The sequence below is a fragment of the Nothoprocta perdicaria genome, unplaced genomic scaffold (assembly GCF_003342845.1).
Source record: "Nothoprocta perdicaria isolate Ctin4 unplaced genomic scaffold, notPer1 scaffold_95, whole genome shotgun sequence".
Taxonomy (NCBI): Eukaryota; Metazoa; Chordata; class Aves; order Tinamiformes; family Tinamidae; genus Nothoprocta; species Nothoprocta perdicaria.
In genome coordinates, this window is record NW_020456254.1 from 1,311,524 (window position 1) to 1,330,588 (window position 19,065).

The 19,065-nt window shown below is 45.4% G+C and overlaps 1 protein-coding gene across 1 annotated transcript; it reads left to right on the forward strand.

Moving 5' to 3' along the window:
• The first annotated feature begins 464 nt into the window (after positions 1-464).
• Positions 465-12,850, forward strand: NOM1 (nucleolar protein with MIF4G domain 1). Its single transcript, XM_026053000.1, has 12 exons — positions 465-778; positions 890-1,364; positions 2,084-2,208; positions 3,154-3,349; positions 4,877-5,200; positions 5,711-5,821; positions 6,670-6,837; positions 7,385-7,506; positions 10,292-10,424; positions 10,769-10,900; positions 11,341-11,450; positions 12,377-12,850. Exons 1-12 carry the CDS (start codon positions 465-467, stop codon positions 12,552-12,554), a joined length of 2,388 nt encoding a protein of 795 aa, XP_025908785.1. The 3' UTR covers positions 12,555-12,850.
• The last annotated feature ends 6,215 nt before the right edge of the window (positions 12,851-19,065 follow it).

Below are 19,065 nucleotides of genomic sequence, written 5' to 3' on the forward strand. Positions count from 1 at the left end.
CATCGTTTCAGGGCTTTGAAAGATTCACTGTGCGTCAGCCTGCAGAAAACTGCATTTCTGAGGCAAAGGGCATCCAGGACGCGTGATGTAATGAGAGCGCATGGAAAGATGCACAGAAAGCACAAAACAATCTTCCGAACGACAGTGACATGTTTTGGGGTGAGTCGCCTTCCCTGCGGGTCTGCGCTGTTCACACGGGCTCAGGAAGCCCGCGCCCGGCGGGAAGGACCCGAATGCAGGGCCAGGGCCAGCTGGCTGCACAAGCCACGGGCGCTTTGGGGGGAAATAAACAAATAAATAAAATTGAGGGGAGAAGGTGGACGCTGTAAATCCGCCGGAGCGGCCAACGCGTTTCCTGCCCACAGCAGCCGGGCAGTCCCCACAGGCGCCCGGCAGGCGGCGCTGCCGCACGAAATGGCGGCCGCGAGGCGGAAGTGGAAGGGAAGGGCCGGCTCTTCCCCAAGATGGCGGCGCCCAAGCGCGGCGTGGCCGAGGGCAGCATGAAGCGGCCGGGCCGGGCTCGTGGCGGCAGCCGCGGGAAGCTGGAGCGGCTGCGCCAGGCCGTGCAGGACTTCGTGCAGGCGGCTGGAGAGCGGGCGCCGCCGCCGCCGGGGTCGGCCAAGCAGAGCCGACGGAACCGCCGCGACGCGAGGAAAGAGAAGCGCCGGCTCAAGCGGAGCCGCCGCCGCCGCCTCCTGCGGGGCGAGGAGCCGGGCGAGGCCGCGGGCAGCCCGGCCGCCCGCCCGGCCGCGGCCTCTCCTCTCGGTGCCACGGGCAAGCCAGCCGCCCGCGCCGCGGCCTCTCCTCCCGCTGCCGCCCGGCAGCAGCAGCGGCCGGAGCCGCGGCGGAGGAAGGAGAAGGCGGCGCGGCCGCCGGCCCCGACCCCCAGCGCGGCGGCCGCCGCCTCGGCGCGCAAGCGGGCGCTGCTGGAGGCCAACGCGGCGGAGGATGAGGAGATTCGGCGGCTGGAGCGGCGCCTGGGGCTCAGCAAGCGCCGCAGGAAGGCGGCGGGCGCCGCGGCGGACGAGCTGCCGCCGAGCTTCGTGCGCGACGGGCTGGGCTACGTGCTGGGCGCCCTGGGCTCCGGCGGCAGCCTCGCCGGCCTGTACGGCAGCAGCGACGAGGAGGAGGCGCCGCGGCCGCAGCGCCGGGAGCCGCGGGAGGAAGAGGAGCGGCTCGAGGATGAGGATGACGTGACGGGGGAGGAAGACGAGGGGCTGGAGGAGGAAGAGCCAGAGGAAGAAGATGAGGAGGTGGAGGACGAGGAGGAGCTGGAGGAGACCGAGGATGATGCGTCCAAGGCGAGCGGGCACCAGGAGAGCGGGGACAGCCGGAGCTCATCCCCAGCCCCTGCACGGGAGCAGGTAGGGGCTGGACACGGAGCAGGCCCCACACGGAGCGGGATGAGCTGCCAGGCCTCGTGGGCGGCTGTGGTGCTGAAAGCTGCCGCTGCTGGGGATTTCCAGGTCCCAGCGACAAGTATTGAGTGTTAGGAGGAGAGTTTCTGCCTTCCAGTAGAGTGGAGGGTCATACCCCAAAGCAGGAGGTCTGTGGCCTTGTCTGTGTGTACAATATCGGCAAATAAGAAAAGAAGAAAGTTGCAATCTCCTCAGCCTGAAATTTAGGAGCTGGGACACAACAGGGTGAAACACTGCTACTAAGATCGTAAAGAGTTACCTTAAAACAGGTATCAGCTGCAAAGCAAAGATCCTTGAGGGTGTCCCAGCAGTTCTGCACGATGTGGGTTTGGTAGCGGTGAGGAGGGTGGAGAGGTCTCCACGCCAGCTAATCCACATGGGGCCCTCGGCCCATCTGCAGCTGCAGCTTTCCTCTCTGGAGGCATCCCTTGTCCAGCTGCGTGGTGATGAGGAGCTGAAATGTCAGCTTGAAGAAGAATAAATAGCCACGTAAAGAGAAAAGGGTTTTGCTGTCATCAGCAGCAAACGTGTTCCTTTGGCGTTAGTTATTGCCTGGGAGAGTGCACGTTTAGCTGAAAGTTTGGTATGTTAAATGAAAACGTGTACCTGTGCTCAAATATTTCAAATGCTCTTCTCATCGGCTGTCTTTCTGTTTTCTTGTTAAGGGTCTCGGTCACAGTGCTACGAAGTATGTGCCCCCTCAAGTGAGAAGAGCTCAGGAGGCACTAGATGACAAAAAAAAGGAAGAATTGGGAAGGCTGAAGAAAATGGTGAATGGTCTCATTAACAGGTAATGTAATAAGGGCAAGACATTAATCTTTCTTGTTCTATGTGACAGTGCTCATCAGTCAGAATAAAAAGTGACACCCATGTGACTTTTCTCTTTGGAAACTGATTTTAAGTTGGCAATCATGTCTGCCATCCTTAATAATAATTATCTTTGGTAGAAATTCGTCAAAGTTGGTAGTTATAGAAGTTGAAGATGTCAAAAATAAATTTAAGTTTGGGCTCAATTCCATGCATTTGTTGCCTGTAAGTGCTAGATATAATTCTCAACATGTCAGCAAAAATGTGCTCATTAAATGTTAGATCCCTGATGAATCCTTACTACATACGGACAAAAACATGATTTTTTTAAATAGGATTAAAATCCCTAAGTTACTATCTACAATATATTGTTTAAACAACCGAATAACAGAAAAGTTATTACACTTCATGTGTTTGAAGATGTTCCTAAAATATAAAAATCTATTGGCCTTTACTTTGGTCTGCGTTGTAAATTCCACTTAAAATATCCTGCTGTGAAATGAACACTATAGTATGCAGTTTGTCCAGTTACTTAGAATTTGCCATACCTGTGTTTGTTACGTTAGAAAAACATCAAGTTTTTCCATGCTTGTTTCTTCTGAAGAACATAATTTACCACAGTTAGACCTGCTGGTATAGAATCAGTTTTCACAAAGCTGCTCAGTTTAACAGGAACCCCATTGACAGTACATGGGCAAATACTGCAGCTATTATATTTTCACATGTAAATATTTTCTGAAGAGAACAATTAAATATTTGCTGCAGTTTTCAAATAAGTTAACAAGGAAAAATACAGTAGGTCATTTTTTCAGGCATCTTTTCACTCTTTAGAGAAACTAGGGGAGCTTAAGAAAGAAGAATTGAATGAAAATTCTGTACAGCTCTACAGAGAGAAGAATAATAAACTTTTGATTTTGTTTCTTACTAGGTTGAGTGAACCGAATTTGTCCTCCATCAGTGGCCAGCTGGAAGAGCTCTACATGGCCAACAGTAGAAAGGACATGAATGAAACTCTAACCGATATTCTCCTGAGTGCCTGTGTCACTGCAGTTGCAATGCCTGCTAGGCTGGTGATGGAGCATGTGCTTTTGGTCAGCATCCTTCATCATACAGTAGGAATTGAGGTAATTCTTGTGGCTGGGACTAAGTTCATTTTGCAACGCATATCGTGCAATCCGTATTCCTTGGTGTTTTGTTTAGATCGTCTTAGTAGAGCTATATAGTGACATTGTTACAAAAGCATCACTTGTGTTATTTAAATCATAAATACTTATTTCTGCATCCATTTATAGCATTCAATTTCTTTAAGCTTCAGGTTTTCTCGTGTTTAATTGCACTAATCCATTCCTATTCTCTCATGTGTAGTAGAACATCCTTCTTAAATTAAATGTATCCAAATATGGAAAGCTTTGCAGTTAAAGAAATCTCTTTACATCCTTAGAGATTCTTTAAAGCCCAGCCTTGTATATTGTTGAACTGTGGGGAGGGTTTTTATACTTCTAAGCCAGACAAATGATTGAGATGTCTTGCTCACTAATAGAAGGTGAAACCAACAGTGTCAAAAGCAAGATTTTAGCTAATTCCAATGAAATATCTCTTGAGAGATTTGAGGTGTTTCAACATCGTGTTCCCATCAAGTTCTGTTGTTCCACTTAGCTTTAGAATTAACTTTATGTTCAAATTTAGAAATATTTAATAATAGATACTTGAGATACAGACCGTCTTCTATAGCAGTAAGACAGCTATACAGTTGCTGACTCTGCACTTTTTGAATAAAGACCTTTTTTTAATAAACCTAGGATATGAACTGCACAAAGCTGTGATAATGTAACGCAGGTGCATTTAAAATTAGTTCAAGCACTGGAGAAGTTGGGGTCCCAAGAGTTCTGCTTTTGGAGTTGTACAGTGTGACTGTTGGATAAAGCTTAAGCCTGAACAATTCAAGACTTAACAAGTCCGTGCCACAACAAGGGCGTCAGGTTTACATAAGATCACTCAGTAGATGTTAGCACAGCAATAGTGGGTGTGTTTCTGCTTCTTTGTGCCTTAGCAATAATGGGCTGATTATCTATCTCCATCTATTTTGTTAGGCTTTTCTGTTTCATTCTTTATCATCAGTTTTCTCCTTGTAAATACAAAGGTGAAGGTTCCAAAATTATCCCTACTGGAAAATCAGTCCCAATCATGCTCGGTAACTGAGAGAACTTGGTATGTTTGCAGGCTGTGTTACATTTTGGGTCTTGTTTTATTTTTCCATCTTTTTTATTAAATATTTTATCCTGGAACGCTAAACTCTGATGCAGTTGATTTTTGGACATGCAGATTTTAAGGAAGAATGACTTGCGGTAGCTGACCAGGTAGCTGAGAAGATGCTAGTTTGTGTTAGTGAAAATTGTGTGTATTTGGAGATCTGTGCCTTGATTTCATAACATCTGTCTGTCTAAACTTAGAGTTTAGATAATGCGTGTTTACTTAAATGTGTAGCATCCATTTTGATTAAGAGGAGCAATAGTATTGCTTTAAATGCTTCTTATATTGGTTTTGTTCCTAAAGCTATTGTTTTTGAGGTGTTTTTAAAATCTACTAATGGATTTTTTTTTTTATTTGCATGGATGTTTTTTTTCCCCCCCTCTTACTGGAACTATCGATAGGTTGGTGCTCACTTTTTGGAAACTGTGGTGAAGAAATTTGATGAACTCTATAAAAGTGATGCTGAAGGAAAAGAACGTGAAAATCTGTGTGCTTTGATAGCCCATCTGTATAACTTCCACGTGGTTCATTCCCTCCTGATCTTTGATCTTCTGAAGAGGCTTGTTAGCACGTTCACAGAGAAGGATATTGAGCTGATTTTGTTTCTTCTGAAAAACGTGGGCTTTTCCTTGAGAAAAGATGACCCACTGGCTTTGAAGGAACTGATCAGTGAAGCACAGAGCAAAGCAAACACGGTGGAGAAGAAGCTTCAGGATCAGACTAGGGTATGCGCCAGGTGAAAGATTTTCTGTTCTGAATAGACTTTAATAAGTGCTTAGCTAAGTGTGTTAATTTAATAGCTATTTTCATGCAATACTCTGATTATATTCTAAGTTACCATTAGTACTAGCTGTTGTGCTCACTTACTTTGTTCTAGTGAAGTTTTTCTCCCTTGTTTCTCTGAACACAAACACATGCTTCTGATGGGAGTGACTCGGTGGGTATTATACAATGACCAGTTCTTCTGTTTTATGATACTTTGTACACCTCGGAACACGATGGCTGAGGCTATTCGTTTATTTAGTTAGCAGATTGAGGCTTGAACACAAACAAAGATAATGGCAGTTAAAGTAAACATCATTCTCTGAAATTTAGATCCCTTGAACACAAACACAACGTACATTGCCAGCTGAGCTGCGTACTCTCACAGAGTAGTAATTTCAAAGCACATTTTCTACTTTATTAAGTCAGCTTCTTCAACGCACAGTCCCCAATAGCACTTCTTGTCCCCTTAGGTTCGCTTTATGCTGGAGACTATGTTGGCACTGAGGAATAATGACATGCGTAAGATCCCCGGTTATGATCCTGAACCAGTTGAAAAACTCCGTAAATTGCAAAGAAGCCTGGTAAGAGCCTTCTGCATGTGTGTAGTACAGCTGCTCTTCAACTGTGTGTTCAGAAGCTGAAAAAAAGGCAGTGTATGGAGACTTGATGAGCAAGGAATAGCACTTGGGAATTCATTTATCATTCTAAAACAACTTTGGAGAGAAAAAAAATTTGTTTCACTTAGTTGGGGATTTTAAGAGGTTTACAAGAGTCCAGTATAAAGTACATGAAGTAATTGTCCCATTGGATTGGGGACTAATTGTTTTTCAGTAGAGTTGAATCTAATTCTAGACTGTGTATTTCCAAACCCAAAATCACACTGCTTTTCTACCACATGTAAAAAATTGTAGTTTTGTGACACTCAGTGTAAGTAGAGGATTTGCAGGTTGACAATAATAGACCGTGCAAAAATAAGCTAAGTAACCTATTTCTGTAGTTTGTTTTGTTTTTGAGCAATTCTTAGGCTGTCTTGCTGATACTACAAAACCCATCAGGGTTTTATTGTGTTATTTTATTTGGTCAGAATTTTTTACTAGGAAAATCAATCTTCATTGTTAACAAAATTTCAATTCTAATCAGATTTTAGGATTAGAAGATGGCTGCTTCTTAACTGATGATCATTTTAAACTTCAGAAGCTTCTAAGAATAGATTTAAGTACCTTCTTGCATTTGAGGAATTGGATTCTGTGGAAAACTCATACATTAATTTCAGTCTACTACCTAGAAGAAGAGGTTGTGAGAAGCAACATGTGAAGACCTTGATGCAGATTGTGAAGTCCTGCTGTTATCCTGAAGCATTTGGTTTGGGGAAAGAAAAAAAAATGTGTTTCAGCTAAAAGCTTCTGGGTTTTTGCTTTTGTGATTCAAGGTTCACAACAGTGGCTCTGGAAAAGACACTCAGCTCCGTGTTTCCCTGGAGTCTCTGCTCAACGCTGATAAGATCGGTCGCTGGTGGATCGTAGGCTCAGCGTGGAGTGGAGCACCAATGATAGATAACACAAGCAACAAGACTCAGCCAAAACTGCATATAGGGAAGGTAAATGCAAGCAATGCCAGGCTTAGTGTTGTCAGAAATGTTTTTAATATTGTTCATTCAGGTGGACAAGCTCCTTTCAGGGCCCACCAAAACAAATTTGGTGACTCTTCTAAGACAGAGCCTTTAGATTGTAAAACCTGCTCTCAGAATTTAAAAAAACCCTGCACATGTCCTTTCTGACATCTGTTATTACAAGTATTGAGATACTGTTTATTTCTAATCCTATAGAATTGCCAAAGTAACTTCTTAGATGAAGTGAAAGAGTGGCATATATCTGAGCAGATGCTAAAAGCAGTGCCTGAAATAGTCGCTTGCCTTTAGAGAAGCTCTTAAAAATAATTGACCCAATTATACTAGGTCAGCTTAGTTGAAAGCAAGTTCCTGAGCATTTGCATCCCTCTTCTGAGTGAAAGCTCAGGAATTTTTGATTAATGCTTCACAATTCCCCGGAGTTCTTCATCAAAAGTCATGTTAGAAGTTGTGTTGAAATTGCTTTCTTAAAGCAAGCGTAAATAAAATGACATTAAAAATATTTTTTGTTTTTCAGGTGAGCTCAAAAATAATGGCACTGGCTCGTAAGCAGAGAATGAACACTGATATCAGAAGAGGTATTTTTTGTGTCTTGATGACAAGTGAAGACTTCCTGGATGCCTTTGAAAAGCTTCTGAAGTACGTGCAGAGATGACAGAGCAAAGGGCAGGTTTTAAAAGCGTTCTTTGGGTTGGAAAAATAACATAATGTTGGTCTGGAGCAGAGGGAATTTTTGCAGCTGCAGTTACAAGCGTTGAACTGCTAATGCAGTCGAAGGAGCACGTAGCTTGGCATCCACATGAGGATGGATGGGCTGAAAGGATTAAGGGAGGGGGATCAAAATCCTAGTGTGAGTATGGGCTGCCTAGGGAGCAAGAGGTGACTGGCAATGATGAGAGGAAAGGAGTAGCTCTCGTTACTGTCGTGTGTGTTTAGAACTGCGACTTGCAACATCTTCCGAGCCTGTGTGTTTTTGCAGTGGACATGGGGGTCCCAGTGCAACACAGGGAAGTTTGTTGCAGATTTACCTCTTCACAGAAACAGTCCCCAGGCCCTTTTGAACGTCTCTTGATTTTGTGGATTCCTTTCCTGCTGCCTCTTCTTTGCTGCTTGCCCCCTCTTGCTGCCTTGTTCAGCCCCTTTGTGCACCTCTGTCCAAGCTTGCATGACTTGATAATGTTTTAGCACCTCACTTCCACTCTGCAGAGTTTATTAACTTTGGATTTGCTCCAGAGTCACCTCATGTTAAGACTGGTTCCCCTACCTTTTAGAAGCTGATGTGATCAGCAAAGAGCTCAAACTAAACTGTTCTTCGTGACTGTCAGATACTAATTTTACATTTGTAGTAACTGGGATCCCTGGAGGGATCAGGTCTGGACACTTTTGTTCCTGTTTTGTAATTCAAGGGAGTTGTCCTATCAAGATGGCATGCAATTCTTTAATTTGCTAACCAAACCAACCCTGACATTGTAATAAACCCAACTAATATTTGATTAAATGCCACTTCTGCAAAACACAGCTTGGATTTAAGACTGATGGAGTCGTTCCAATATCTTAATATGGCCTGTTCAATTAAAAGAAATTAGCTGCTGCTGCAGTTCTTGCCAAGGCCTGGTTGTTCAATTTGCAAATTGATCCTTGACTCTTCTCCTTGCTATTTAAACCAGTATACAAATACACACAGACTTGGCAGAAGACCTGTGGCTGCAGTGGGTTGAAGCTGATATTTATACAGCAAACGCTCAGAGGGAGGAATTCTCAAATCCTCCTGCATCTGGCAGGGAGCAAAGCAAAGTACGCAGAATCGTCGGTAAAGACAGTAAAAATTTAATGTGAAAATGTTTGCCAAAGTGCACAGGAGTTTATATTCATATGTTTGGTGTCAGGCTCCTGAAGTACAAAGGAAGTATGTGTGTTTTTATCTGTGCTTGTTGATGCATCTACTGTTAGGTCTCTGACGGAGTTGAGCTGTGCTTGGTGGCAGCTCACAGCCCTCTAAAGCCAGGCTGGTTTTTTTCTGCCTTTCTTCTCCTCCCAGCAAATGAGAGGGTCAGTTTATAGCTGGAGCAGCCCCGTGAAGTGACTCAACCCGTCCTTGCAGCAGGGACAGTGAGGAGGGGAGGCTGGGGCTACATTCTAGAAGGCAGATGAGAGTGGGACTTGATCCATTTAAGCAGCTGAAAGTCTCTTCACTTGGTCACAGCCACCTGCTCTGTAACAAAATCAGGTAGAATTGGCTGAGGGGAGGAGAGCTGATGGGAGCAAGAGGACAGCACAGGCCTGGCAGAGTGAGACTGGGGGGGAACAAAACCCGTGGGGGAACAAAACCTGAAGTCATCACTGCTCATTAGCAGTCAACCTGGAAATTATCCCACATTTTCGTGATTTTTTTTTTTACTTTGTGACTTTTTTTTTCCCTAAATGATGGTATTTTCTCCGTAAATTTGGTCTGTATCTGTGATCAAAAGCAGTGACAGACGTGTGGGATTAGATACAACAGGGAACAGCCACAAGCTCAGACTGTCTGTGCTCTGCAGGTCGAGTTCCAGTGGAGTCTAATTTCCTTCGAAAATACACTTGCGTTTATGAAGGCCACATGAAACCTGAGCCTGAAGCAAAGAGAATCATCTTGCTTGCCGTTTTTCAGATTATAATATTAAGCATTTTTCATGTTAATTGGTTTTAATGCTGCCAAGCCTTCAACAGCCCTGGAAATGAATCCGTGTTATTCGCAGAGCAGGTGCCTTGCGAGGTGGATGCCATTTCCCAGCCACTTCCAGAGCGGTTGTGTTTGTGTGAAGGCCCTGGAGTCCTTGGCCTTTATGCAGAGGTAGCCAGTGATCCCTATTATTTTCTTCTAAAATTCTGTTTTTTTTCTAAAGCAGCTTGAAATCACTGCTGCATCTCCTTAGACTGCTGCATACGATGATTAATTTTAAGAATTGTCTAACGCAGAGTTGAGTTGATGGATACTATTACTAATTAAATTAGAAAAGAAAAAATGTTTTTCCAATCGCTAGTAAGTACCACAGAAGTGAAGACTTCTGCACTTAATTTCTTAACAGGTTTATACTAATTCAAAGGCTATTTTCTTTCCTATGACCATAGGTGCAAGTGTAAAGCAACCAAAATAGCATCCTACGGTTTTTATAACATGAAGTGGGCCGTGTTTCCCCCTGATTATACTTGTGTTGCTCTGCTTCTGACCTTGCAGTCTCAGTTTAGCACTGGTACTACTGTAGCATTGCCAGGCAGGGTGTTGGGTTTGCCTGCAGTTTGCTTCCATTTTGTGTTTTAAGGGCTTTGTGAAAAAAGTCACACTCAGTTCTGGTTATTTCTCCCTCTTATTAGTTTATTAACTGTGGCTCCTGTTTTGTGGCAGTTACTTTTCTTACTATACTTTTATTCTCTTACTAAATTTTAGGCTAGGGCTGAAGGATCAGCAGGAGAGAGAAATTGTTCACATTACCCTTCACTGCTGCCTGCAGGAGAAAATGTATAACCCCTTCTATGCATTTCTGGCCAGCAAGTTTTGTGAATATGAAAGACGATTCCAGGTGAGGAAAGATCATTTTATGCTTTGTTGAGATGCTGTTATTGTGGTTAGAAAGATGGTCATTAAAAAACAATGTGTAGATATATACATATTAAGATCCTGATCCCGGAAAATTATGCTGGTGGACGGCATGTCAATGGTCAGCCCTAAGCAGGAGACAAAATAACTGCTGCACCAGGTTTGCTTCTTTCTGTTTTACACATTTTGAAAAGAATTTAACAGTCTTGCTGAACATCTGTTAATCAAGGGATGTTCATAAAGAATAGAAGGCAAAAAGATTTTGTTTGTGGTGTTACTTGTTTAAATGGTTGCTTGATGTGTCGTGTTTCCTGTCATGCTGCCTAGATGACATTCCAGTTTAGTATTTGGGACAAAGTCCGGGACTTGGAAAACCTGTCAGCCACTGCTGTCTCCAACCTGGTTTCACTCTTAGTTCACTTGTTGAGGACAAAGTCGTTGCCGCTCTCCGTTCTGAAGGTTGGTGTGTTTCTCCTCAACACGTTTCTGTGCTCTCCTTGTGTTTGCTAGTTAGGTGGAAATGCATGTGCTGTGTGAGCTCGCTACTAGTTTAGCTGCTTGTGTGCGTAAGGCAAGACGAAAGCTATCCAGAAATGTAGAGAGTTTATTTCAAAACAGTAATTGAAACATATCAAGCAGGCAGTGTTCTATGTTGATCTCAATTTCCAAGTCTTTATTTTCTTGGAAAAAATAATCCTGCCGTCCGGGTCCTAGTGGACAGGTTCTTGGTAGCTTCACTACTTCCTCATTATTTGGCTTTGAGGCCAAGTTCTCACCTTCCTGTCAAACTTCAGGCTCTGTGGGTGTGGGAGAGCAATCAATGAGCTAAAAGCTGATTATTATAAAGAGAGTTTACTTATTTGAAATACTGGCATTGTTTTCTCTATATTGTCCTCTAGGTAATCGAATTCAGCGAACTCGATAAACCCAAAGTCCGTTTCTTGCGCCAGGTCTTAAGCATGCTGTTAATCAAAGCAGATGCTGAAGATCTTCAAGACATTTTTGGGAGGTAAGTGATCAGAGAGATCTCTAGGGAACCATTGGTGCTGAGTAGTGATTATACAGCTAAGAGATTTGCCTGTTTTATTCTCCAAATACCACCCTCTGTCCCCTGTAAGTAAGGGGCTGGGGAAAAATATATAATTTATGTGTTAATATAGAATCTGTTATAGATACATCTGTGTAATATCTTAAAATAACTAAGGCTTTCAGATAACTTGGTGTGTTATTTTGGTTGTTGGCTTCTTGGGAACAGAACTCTGTACCTTCCTCCTTTCCTTACTGCTTTACCATACATGTGTTATGAGGTTCATTCTCAGCAGTTTTTCTGACTAACAAATTTCTTTTGTATAAGGAGAAAAATAAACGCTGATGAAGGAGAGACTGAGGTGTTGGAGGATTGTCTATTTTTCAGGTGGCAGAACTTTTATCACTGCATAAACATGTAGTGTGCAAGCTGTAAGAGTGAATTTTACTCTCTGGAAACAGTTCCACCAAATAAAGTAAAAAATTTTTTACTAGTTGTCGTAAATAAACTGGAGGGTGCAGCTGATAAGCTGGAGAAGCAGCTACCGGTCAGTTGTGAGTGGGTGCAGCAGGGATCTGATCTGACAAACCCTCTGGGATTACACAATTTGCTGTATTAAACTTGTATTTGCCTCAGGCTTGACTGTAAGGTAGTTGTTTACATAAAGCAATTCAAACACTCTAATATTCCATTTTATTGTCAAGGACCAATTGCAGGTTGAGTGTGTTGGGCCGTTTGCCAGACAGCTAACTGTTAGTTAAACTTACTGTTCGTTTGAAAGCTTCTTCAGAAAAGCTCCTTTTTTAATAGCTGATTTTTTTCCTATGACTCTATTTGAAGAATAAATTAAAAAAAAAAAAAACTTGGCAATAGAAAACTAATTTTGTTTTTCATCTATATCTTTACAGGGTATCTGAGAATCCCAAATTGGGAATGCTGCGGGAAGGCTTGAAGCTTTTCCTCACCCACTTCCTACTGAAAAATGTAGAAGCCCACAGAAGTGGTGAGGAGGCTGCCTTGTTAAAAGAGAGAGTGGAACTAGCAAGCAAAGCTTTGCAATCCAAAGAACCCAAATTGAAACTGTAATTCTCTTTTTTCCAATAAAACACGAGTGTGAAAAACTAGATCTACCTGAAGATACAAAGGTTTGTGTTAGTCTTTCAGATAAGTGAGAATGAGGGGAACAGAATTGCTGTGGAGGATCTGGTGTTTGATGTAAACAGTTGCTTTGCTCTACATGCTAGTTACAAGTCTGAAGGTGATACAGGGCCTTTCTGAAAAAAAGGGGGAAATGTGTTTTTTGGTAACCTGCATTTTCTGTACCTGTACTTCGTGGCAATAGCTCACATCTAGAGAAGAGGCCAAATTTCTCTTCAACTGTACTCCAAGTCAGCAGCAGTGTTTAGCATTGGATATTTTAACCTTTCTTTTAAGAAGAGAAATATATGCATATCTATCTGTGTGTTTTTTATACAGATATTTTTATATATATATATACAGATATTTTTATATATATAAAAAAACCGCACATCCACACATAGTGGTCAGTATTCTACAGTTTTAACCAGAGCTTTTAATTACCGGTCATTGTATTTTGAACTAAGAAGAGGCCACTAGATGGCAGCACCACTGGTGAGTCAGTCTTGGAAGAAATTAACTTTTTTTTTAGAAAAAAAAAAGTGTCGAATATGTCAATTCTAATTCTGTGAATTGTTTGCATGATTGTGGCTCAGGAGGGGATCTGCAGCTGAATTCATAAAGTAAAAAGACCTGAAGATCTGGCTTTGCCCAATTATACTGGGTTTAAAGATCACAGCATAACTTTATGCTATTTTAACCTGCTTTTCTCAGCTTTAAAGTTGGGAGTTATCAGTCTTGCTGCTTGTGGTTATCAGGTTTTACTAGACATAAAGACTAAGATTATTATCAGTCTTTCGATAAGAAAATCCTTTCTCTTGCTTTCACTTTCCACTCAGGTGTTTAACTAATGTACTTTTCTTTGTGCAGCAGTTATTGAGTGGTCTGTTTCTTTTGGTGCTTACAACTAGATATTAAACTACTGTCTCCTGGGAGCGTTGCTGTTTGTGTCACCTTTATTCCAGGGGCCAGTCAGGAGGGAATGATTTTAAAAGAGAGGGAAAATACCTGGTTCCCAGGTGGCAGTGTGTAGTGCACCTGTGTAGTGCACCTGCACTAAAAGCCTATTTTTGCAGGCAGGTTTGTTCTCTGCTCAAGAGTCCAGTCACCTCCGGGGCCTCTGATTCTATTTGATACCAGGTGAGAGATTCTGTTCCTTTGAACTTTCCCCTCTTACACCTCAATTCTGCAGCCAAAGAGCTGGTCGAGACATTGAATCAGAGAGTTGGTTTGGGAATAGTTCTGCTTATTCAGTTGACAAAGTAGTTGACAAAGTAGCATTTTTAGAAAGTGAAGCATCTCCCCAGCATCCATGGAGATGTCTTTATGGCCTTTTCTTTTCCTGTGGGGAGGGCAGGTTGTAGGGAGCGTATCCTGCCCTCAGCAAGGCTCACTTTCAAAGTGCAAGGTTACAGCGGTGTGGCAACCACTAACTTAGAAGAGACCCCTAGCAAGAGAGCAGCCTGAGATGCTTCCTTCAGCCAATTCCAGGTAGTTTTTAGGTGCCGAAACAGAACAGCTGCTTTCCCTCAGTTGGATCTCACCTGCAATGGGCAGAAGAGAGAAAAAATAATAATAAAAATATCTCTAATAAGACCAATTAGTAGAGCAGTATGGGCAGCAGAGGCACTGACGCTGTGTTTTGCCTGGATTTCTCTGGTGCATCAGTCACAGCTTTGCATGTATGAGGAGTTCCTTTGCAAGCAGTTGTGCCCAACCTCGTATTTTAGCTTTTGAAGCTGAACGTGGGTGAAGAAAATGTGTACAAGTGGCTGGAGATCGTGCAGTGCAGCACATGGGACCGTGGTAAGTAAAGATGAATCCCACTGGACTGCAGCGACAGCCTAATTAATTGCATGTTTTTTTGTAGGGATTGGGGGAGAACTCGGTACCTCAACATGCATGTGGTTTAGTAACATCCAAAGTGAAACACGTTGCTCCAGCAGGGAGGTGGGGGTAGCTCTGGTGTTGAAGACAGATCAGAAGTGATGGTTGCAGCGCAGCAGTTCCTTGCTCGATTCCTTTGCTTGGTGGTCAGACCTGACCACCCTTTGCTGCCTGTGGAAATGGGGTTTTATGGGTCTGAATCTGCCCACTCGCTGCAGCTGCCTGAGCCAATGTGGTGCAGGTGCCGCTGTGCAGTTCGTGGAGATGGTTTCCACCTTAAAGCCTGAGATTGCAATCGCTGGTTTTTTTAAACTGAAAATTAATTAATATTCCCAACAACTCGTACAGTCTGTTTTAACTTAGTAAATTACTTCAGCCACTACTTTGTTTCTGTGGAAAACAGGTTTTAACCTTCCTGCAGCTCTTAGTTTGATGGTGCTTATGTACAATCATGAATCTTATTGAAAACCCAGTTTTGCAGGGAAGCAGCCCAAGTGGTGCCAGCGCACGGAGAAGCGGCCGCGGAACAAGGTCAGTGACTTTGGGTGGCACAGACCAACTGGGAAAAACCTTGTCAAACAGAAATGCAACAGTTCTTGGATAAACAGGAGCTGAGGAGAGAAAAGCTGAGATAATATTACATAATTTTTTCCCCACGTGGAAAAAAACTTCTCACTGACAAAGGCAGCAGTACTGGAGCATCTCCCCCACGTAGCAGGGTGCTCGGAGGACTCCCCTAACAGCAGCGAGTGCTGAACACGGGCAGAGGCTGCTGGAGAAGCTGCCAAGAGCTCGGGCACCATCTGTGCTATAGACAAATTACCGCAGTGTTGAGGGGTTTCCTCCTGATGGGTGCTGGTTGCTCAGCCAAACAGCAGAAGGAATGAGCGGGAAATGACTTTGAAGTGATAAAAATAAGCTAAACGGGGAAAACAAAAAGCTATGGTTGGAACATTCTTATTTATATCTGATAAATCGGTGGAAAACACAATGTGATCTGCTGTAGAGTCATTTAAAGATGAATTTAGGTTATCTTTCAGCAGACTATTTCAGTCTTCTTTTAAACCAAGTGTAGCATCCACTTGCAGTTCTTATCGCCGTTTCACTTCTCATTTGCTTTTGAGCCAGACTCGTCATATTTTAGACCTTCTCTGGATTTTGTATCAGAGCTATCAGGGCAGTGTAGTCTGGTTTTCAGCTTTGGCCAGAGCGGCTGGGGGATAAATCATGGTGGAGCCCTCGCGCCGCGGCCGCGGCGTGCGGGGAAAACGCTGCGTGGCGCAAGCGTGATCTGGTGGATGGGAGGGAGCAACCCTAAGCCTTCGTGTCAACAAGATGGTTTGATCCACGGGGTCGCTTTTCCAAAGGGGTCATTTCATCTAGGGTTTTTGGGACAGCTCTGACCTCAGGAAATGGTAGATAAAGCCCTATGACTCTTTTACCATCTGCTGGTGATTTCATCTGCAGGAGCTGTGGGGTTTAGCGGGAGGCCGGTGGGCGCTGCAGCTCCCGCCCAGCGCCGCCACGGTCCGCGTTCCTGCTTTAATGCCGGTGAATTACAGTAGCCCTCCCCTCCTGCGGCTGCACGCGCGGGGCCGGGCGGATATCACGTGCCCCCCTAACAACCCCTGGAGGAAATGGAAGAAACATCTAGTGCGAGCCCCCCTGGAAGGAGCCAGCTGGCACCGAGGGCTCTGTGCAACTCCTGTCGTCGGACAAAACACTTTGCGCGTGAGAAACAGTTCACGTCTCATGTGCGGATGGCTCTAAAGCAAAATCCAGAGACCCTGAGGAACGTGATGCAGCTGGGCCGGGAAAGACGCGGGAAAGCTGCGCCCGGAGCCCATGGAGGAGCCTTTTTCCAGGCGTGCGTCTTCACCGCGGCGTCTCCCCCTCGGCCAGCGCTGCCTTCGGCGCTGGAGAGATTTTTTTCCTCTTACACTGTGATTCACTTCTCCCTTAAAACAAAAAAGTTGGCCAGGTGATTTCTGATATTCAGATTTTCCGAGCAGTGTGTTTTGCTGTAGATGGGGGTGGAAGGGAGCCCATTTCCCCGCAAAGTTTTCCAGCAGGCCCAGGACCATGCAGGTACCGCACGAGTAGGAGGCAGAAGATGAAGGCGTAAAAAGCTCCTGCGAAGCAGAAACGCGGCCACCAGCAGCTCCCTCAATGCCTGGGAAAGCCGGAGTCTTGGTGCTGCCTCCTTGTGCAGCCCCAAAGATGAAGCCCTGGAAGAAACATGGACGGGGAAGGCGAGCGCCAGGAAGGGGAAGGCGGCAGCGGCGACAGCAGCGCCGCCGGCTGGAGCCCTTGGATGGCCGTGGCTGCCGCCGCCAGGCCTGGCAGGAGCGCCGTGATTAACAGCGCTGGCTGCGGGCGCCCGTGCTGTAATTACTCATTAACGCTGCTGAAATCGCCCCTCGGTGCGGCAGCCACACAGGCTTTATAGCTGCGGCGCACGCGGGGCCAGCGGCACCGGCCGCAGTGTCCGCAGGCCGCAGTGTCCGCAGGCCGGAGCCTCCACAGGCTGCAGTGTCCACAGGCCGGAGCTCTTGGGAAGGGCTCCGGGGATCCCCTGCGAGGCCGGAGCTGCCTCAGACCAGGGGCTGCTCCAGCTCCCACATCCTTGCGTTCCCCACAGCTGCTCCTGGGCTGTGTTGGTGGTGCTGCCCACACGGGCCATCCCACAGGGAGCCGCTCCAGGGGATGGGCCCACGTGGTCCCTGCTCCTGCAGGCACAAAAATGGGCCAAACCTCCCCGATAAGACAAAACTGCCGCATCTGCTCTGGGACATCCTGAGCCCACCTTAGATGTGATCCCAATTGCACATAGGGACCCACAACATCCAGAGGGCCCAAGCCCTGGGATGTTCATCCCTTCCATCCTTTGCTCTGTGCTGCAGCCAGGGGGATCCCAGCAGCCCACCAAGAAACCTCCAGCACCCAGAAAACAGCTCAACAGCGAAAAATGAGCATTTAGAAAATGAGCATTTCAAAAAATGATCTTGAAGTGCGATGCAGGATTCTCCTGCAGCCTGGAGAGAAACTAGGCATGAATCCCTGGGCTTCGGATGAGTCTAACGCTTTGGGCTTCAGAAAAAATCAAGGCACCTTCTCCCGAGGAAGCGTTCCCAGAAGTTCTATGGAGAATTGGAGGGGGATTATATATTTATGGCTTCCCATTTGAAAGACTTTTAGCAGGTTTACCTCAGACATATGGATCCTATTTTGCTCCTTTTGTTTTAGCACTTAATGCTTATGAAATTGCCAGTTAATGACATCCATGCCTAAACCCCATGGCTTTGAAAAGGAAAGTTTACACCACGGGCCTGTGTATGTGCCCACCCCTTCCCAGGCTGGCCCAGGACAGTTTTAAGAGGCTTCTCACCCAGGAGCCCATCGGATAAGGATATTGAAAACAGGGGGAGCTGGGATGGGTGCAGGGACTGCCAGGGTTGGGTGCTGGGGTGGACAGGACTGAGCTACAGGACCTGAACCAGAACATCCCTGCATAAGGATCGGGTCTGTGGATCCCATTCCCGGGTCCTCTTCCTCCTCTCATAGTGCTCATTATGAGCCTCCCCACTTCAAAAGAACTTGGGAAACCCGATTTAAAGGTTTTTCTCCCACCATTGGGATCAACACCTTCTTTGAAGCTCTTCCAAACAACAGCGCTTGTGCATCTACCACTAAAAGGCTCTATCTATATTTTAAATGAGTTTAATTCCTTTCTCTCACCCTCTCTCTCTCTCTTTTCCCCCTCCACCTCTCTCCTTTCAGTTTTGGAAACACCTGGTAAGCTGTAAAATGATTTACGAAGTGAAAGTGTTAAATGAGGCCACCAGCTGTAAGACTGACAGAGCTTTATGAGTTTTATTAGGTGCCCTATTATGGAAAATAAACTTTAATCCGTCCATAAAAAAACAGAATCTGAAAACCACATTTGCCCTCGCAGCCGGAACACTGGCGGGATTCTTGTGCGAGGCCGGGCTCTAAAGAGATTAATTTTATTGAGACAGACACAATACAGTGAGAGGACTTTGATACGGGCATGAATAGCTGCATGTGCCAGCCGGGGTGTTTTTCACGGGGCCAGGGACGCGTTTGGACACAAACTTGGGGTCCCCCCTGGCCACCTCCTCCCGCTGCATCAGCGGCCACGGAGCTGGGGGGGCTGGGAGGGACCCGGGGCTCCCTCCCCGTTTGCTTCGGATCCTCGAGCAGGAGCCGCAACGGAAGGGAAGCGATTGGCGCCTTTCCATCCCGCCCCTTATTAGCGATCGATTATCGATCAAGCTAAACCGGGGGCATCCCGATTTTTCGATTTATTTCCCCCCGACCTTCAGGTGGTGGCAGGATTGATGGTGCGCGCCGCGAGCTGCCCCGATCCGCGGCACCGGGAAAATACCCGCGGGCTCTGCGGCGCTGGCCGCGTTTCGGGGGGGTCGTACAGGGGCTGCGTGTAGGGGCCGCGCTGCTCTCCACTGCGAGGATAACGCGGGTCTGCGAAAATCCGTTAAAATAAAATAAAATAAAATAAAATAAAATAAAATAAAATAAAATAAAATAAAAT

What these genes read in the sequence shown, in the direction of transcription:
- NOM1 (XM_026053000.1), top strand. Translation starts at nt 465, where the DNA reads ATGGCGGCGCCCAAGCGCGGCGTGGCCGAGGGCAGCATGAAGCGGCCG. An exon ending in GTAAATTGCAAAGAAGCCTG is followed by an intron (nt 5,822 to 6,669) that starts GTAAGAGCCTTC and finishes TTGTGATTCAAG; the next exon opens with GTTCACAACAGTGGCTCTGG. An exon ending in AATATGAAAGACGATTCCAG is followed by an intron (nt 10,425 to 10,768) that starts GTGAGGAAAGAT and finishes CATGCTGCCTAG; the next exon opens with ATGACATTCCAGTTTAGTAT.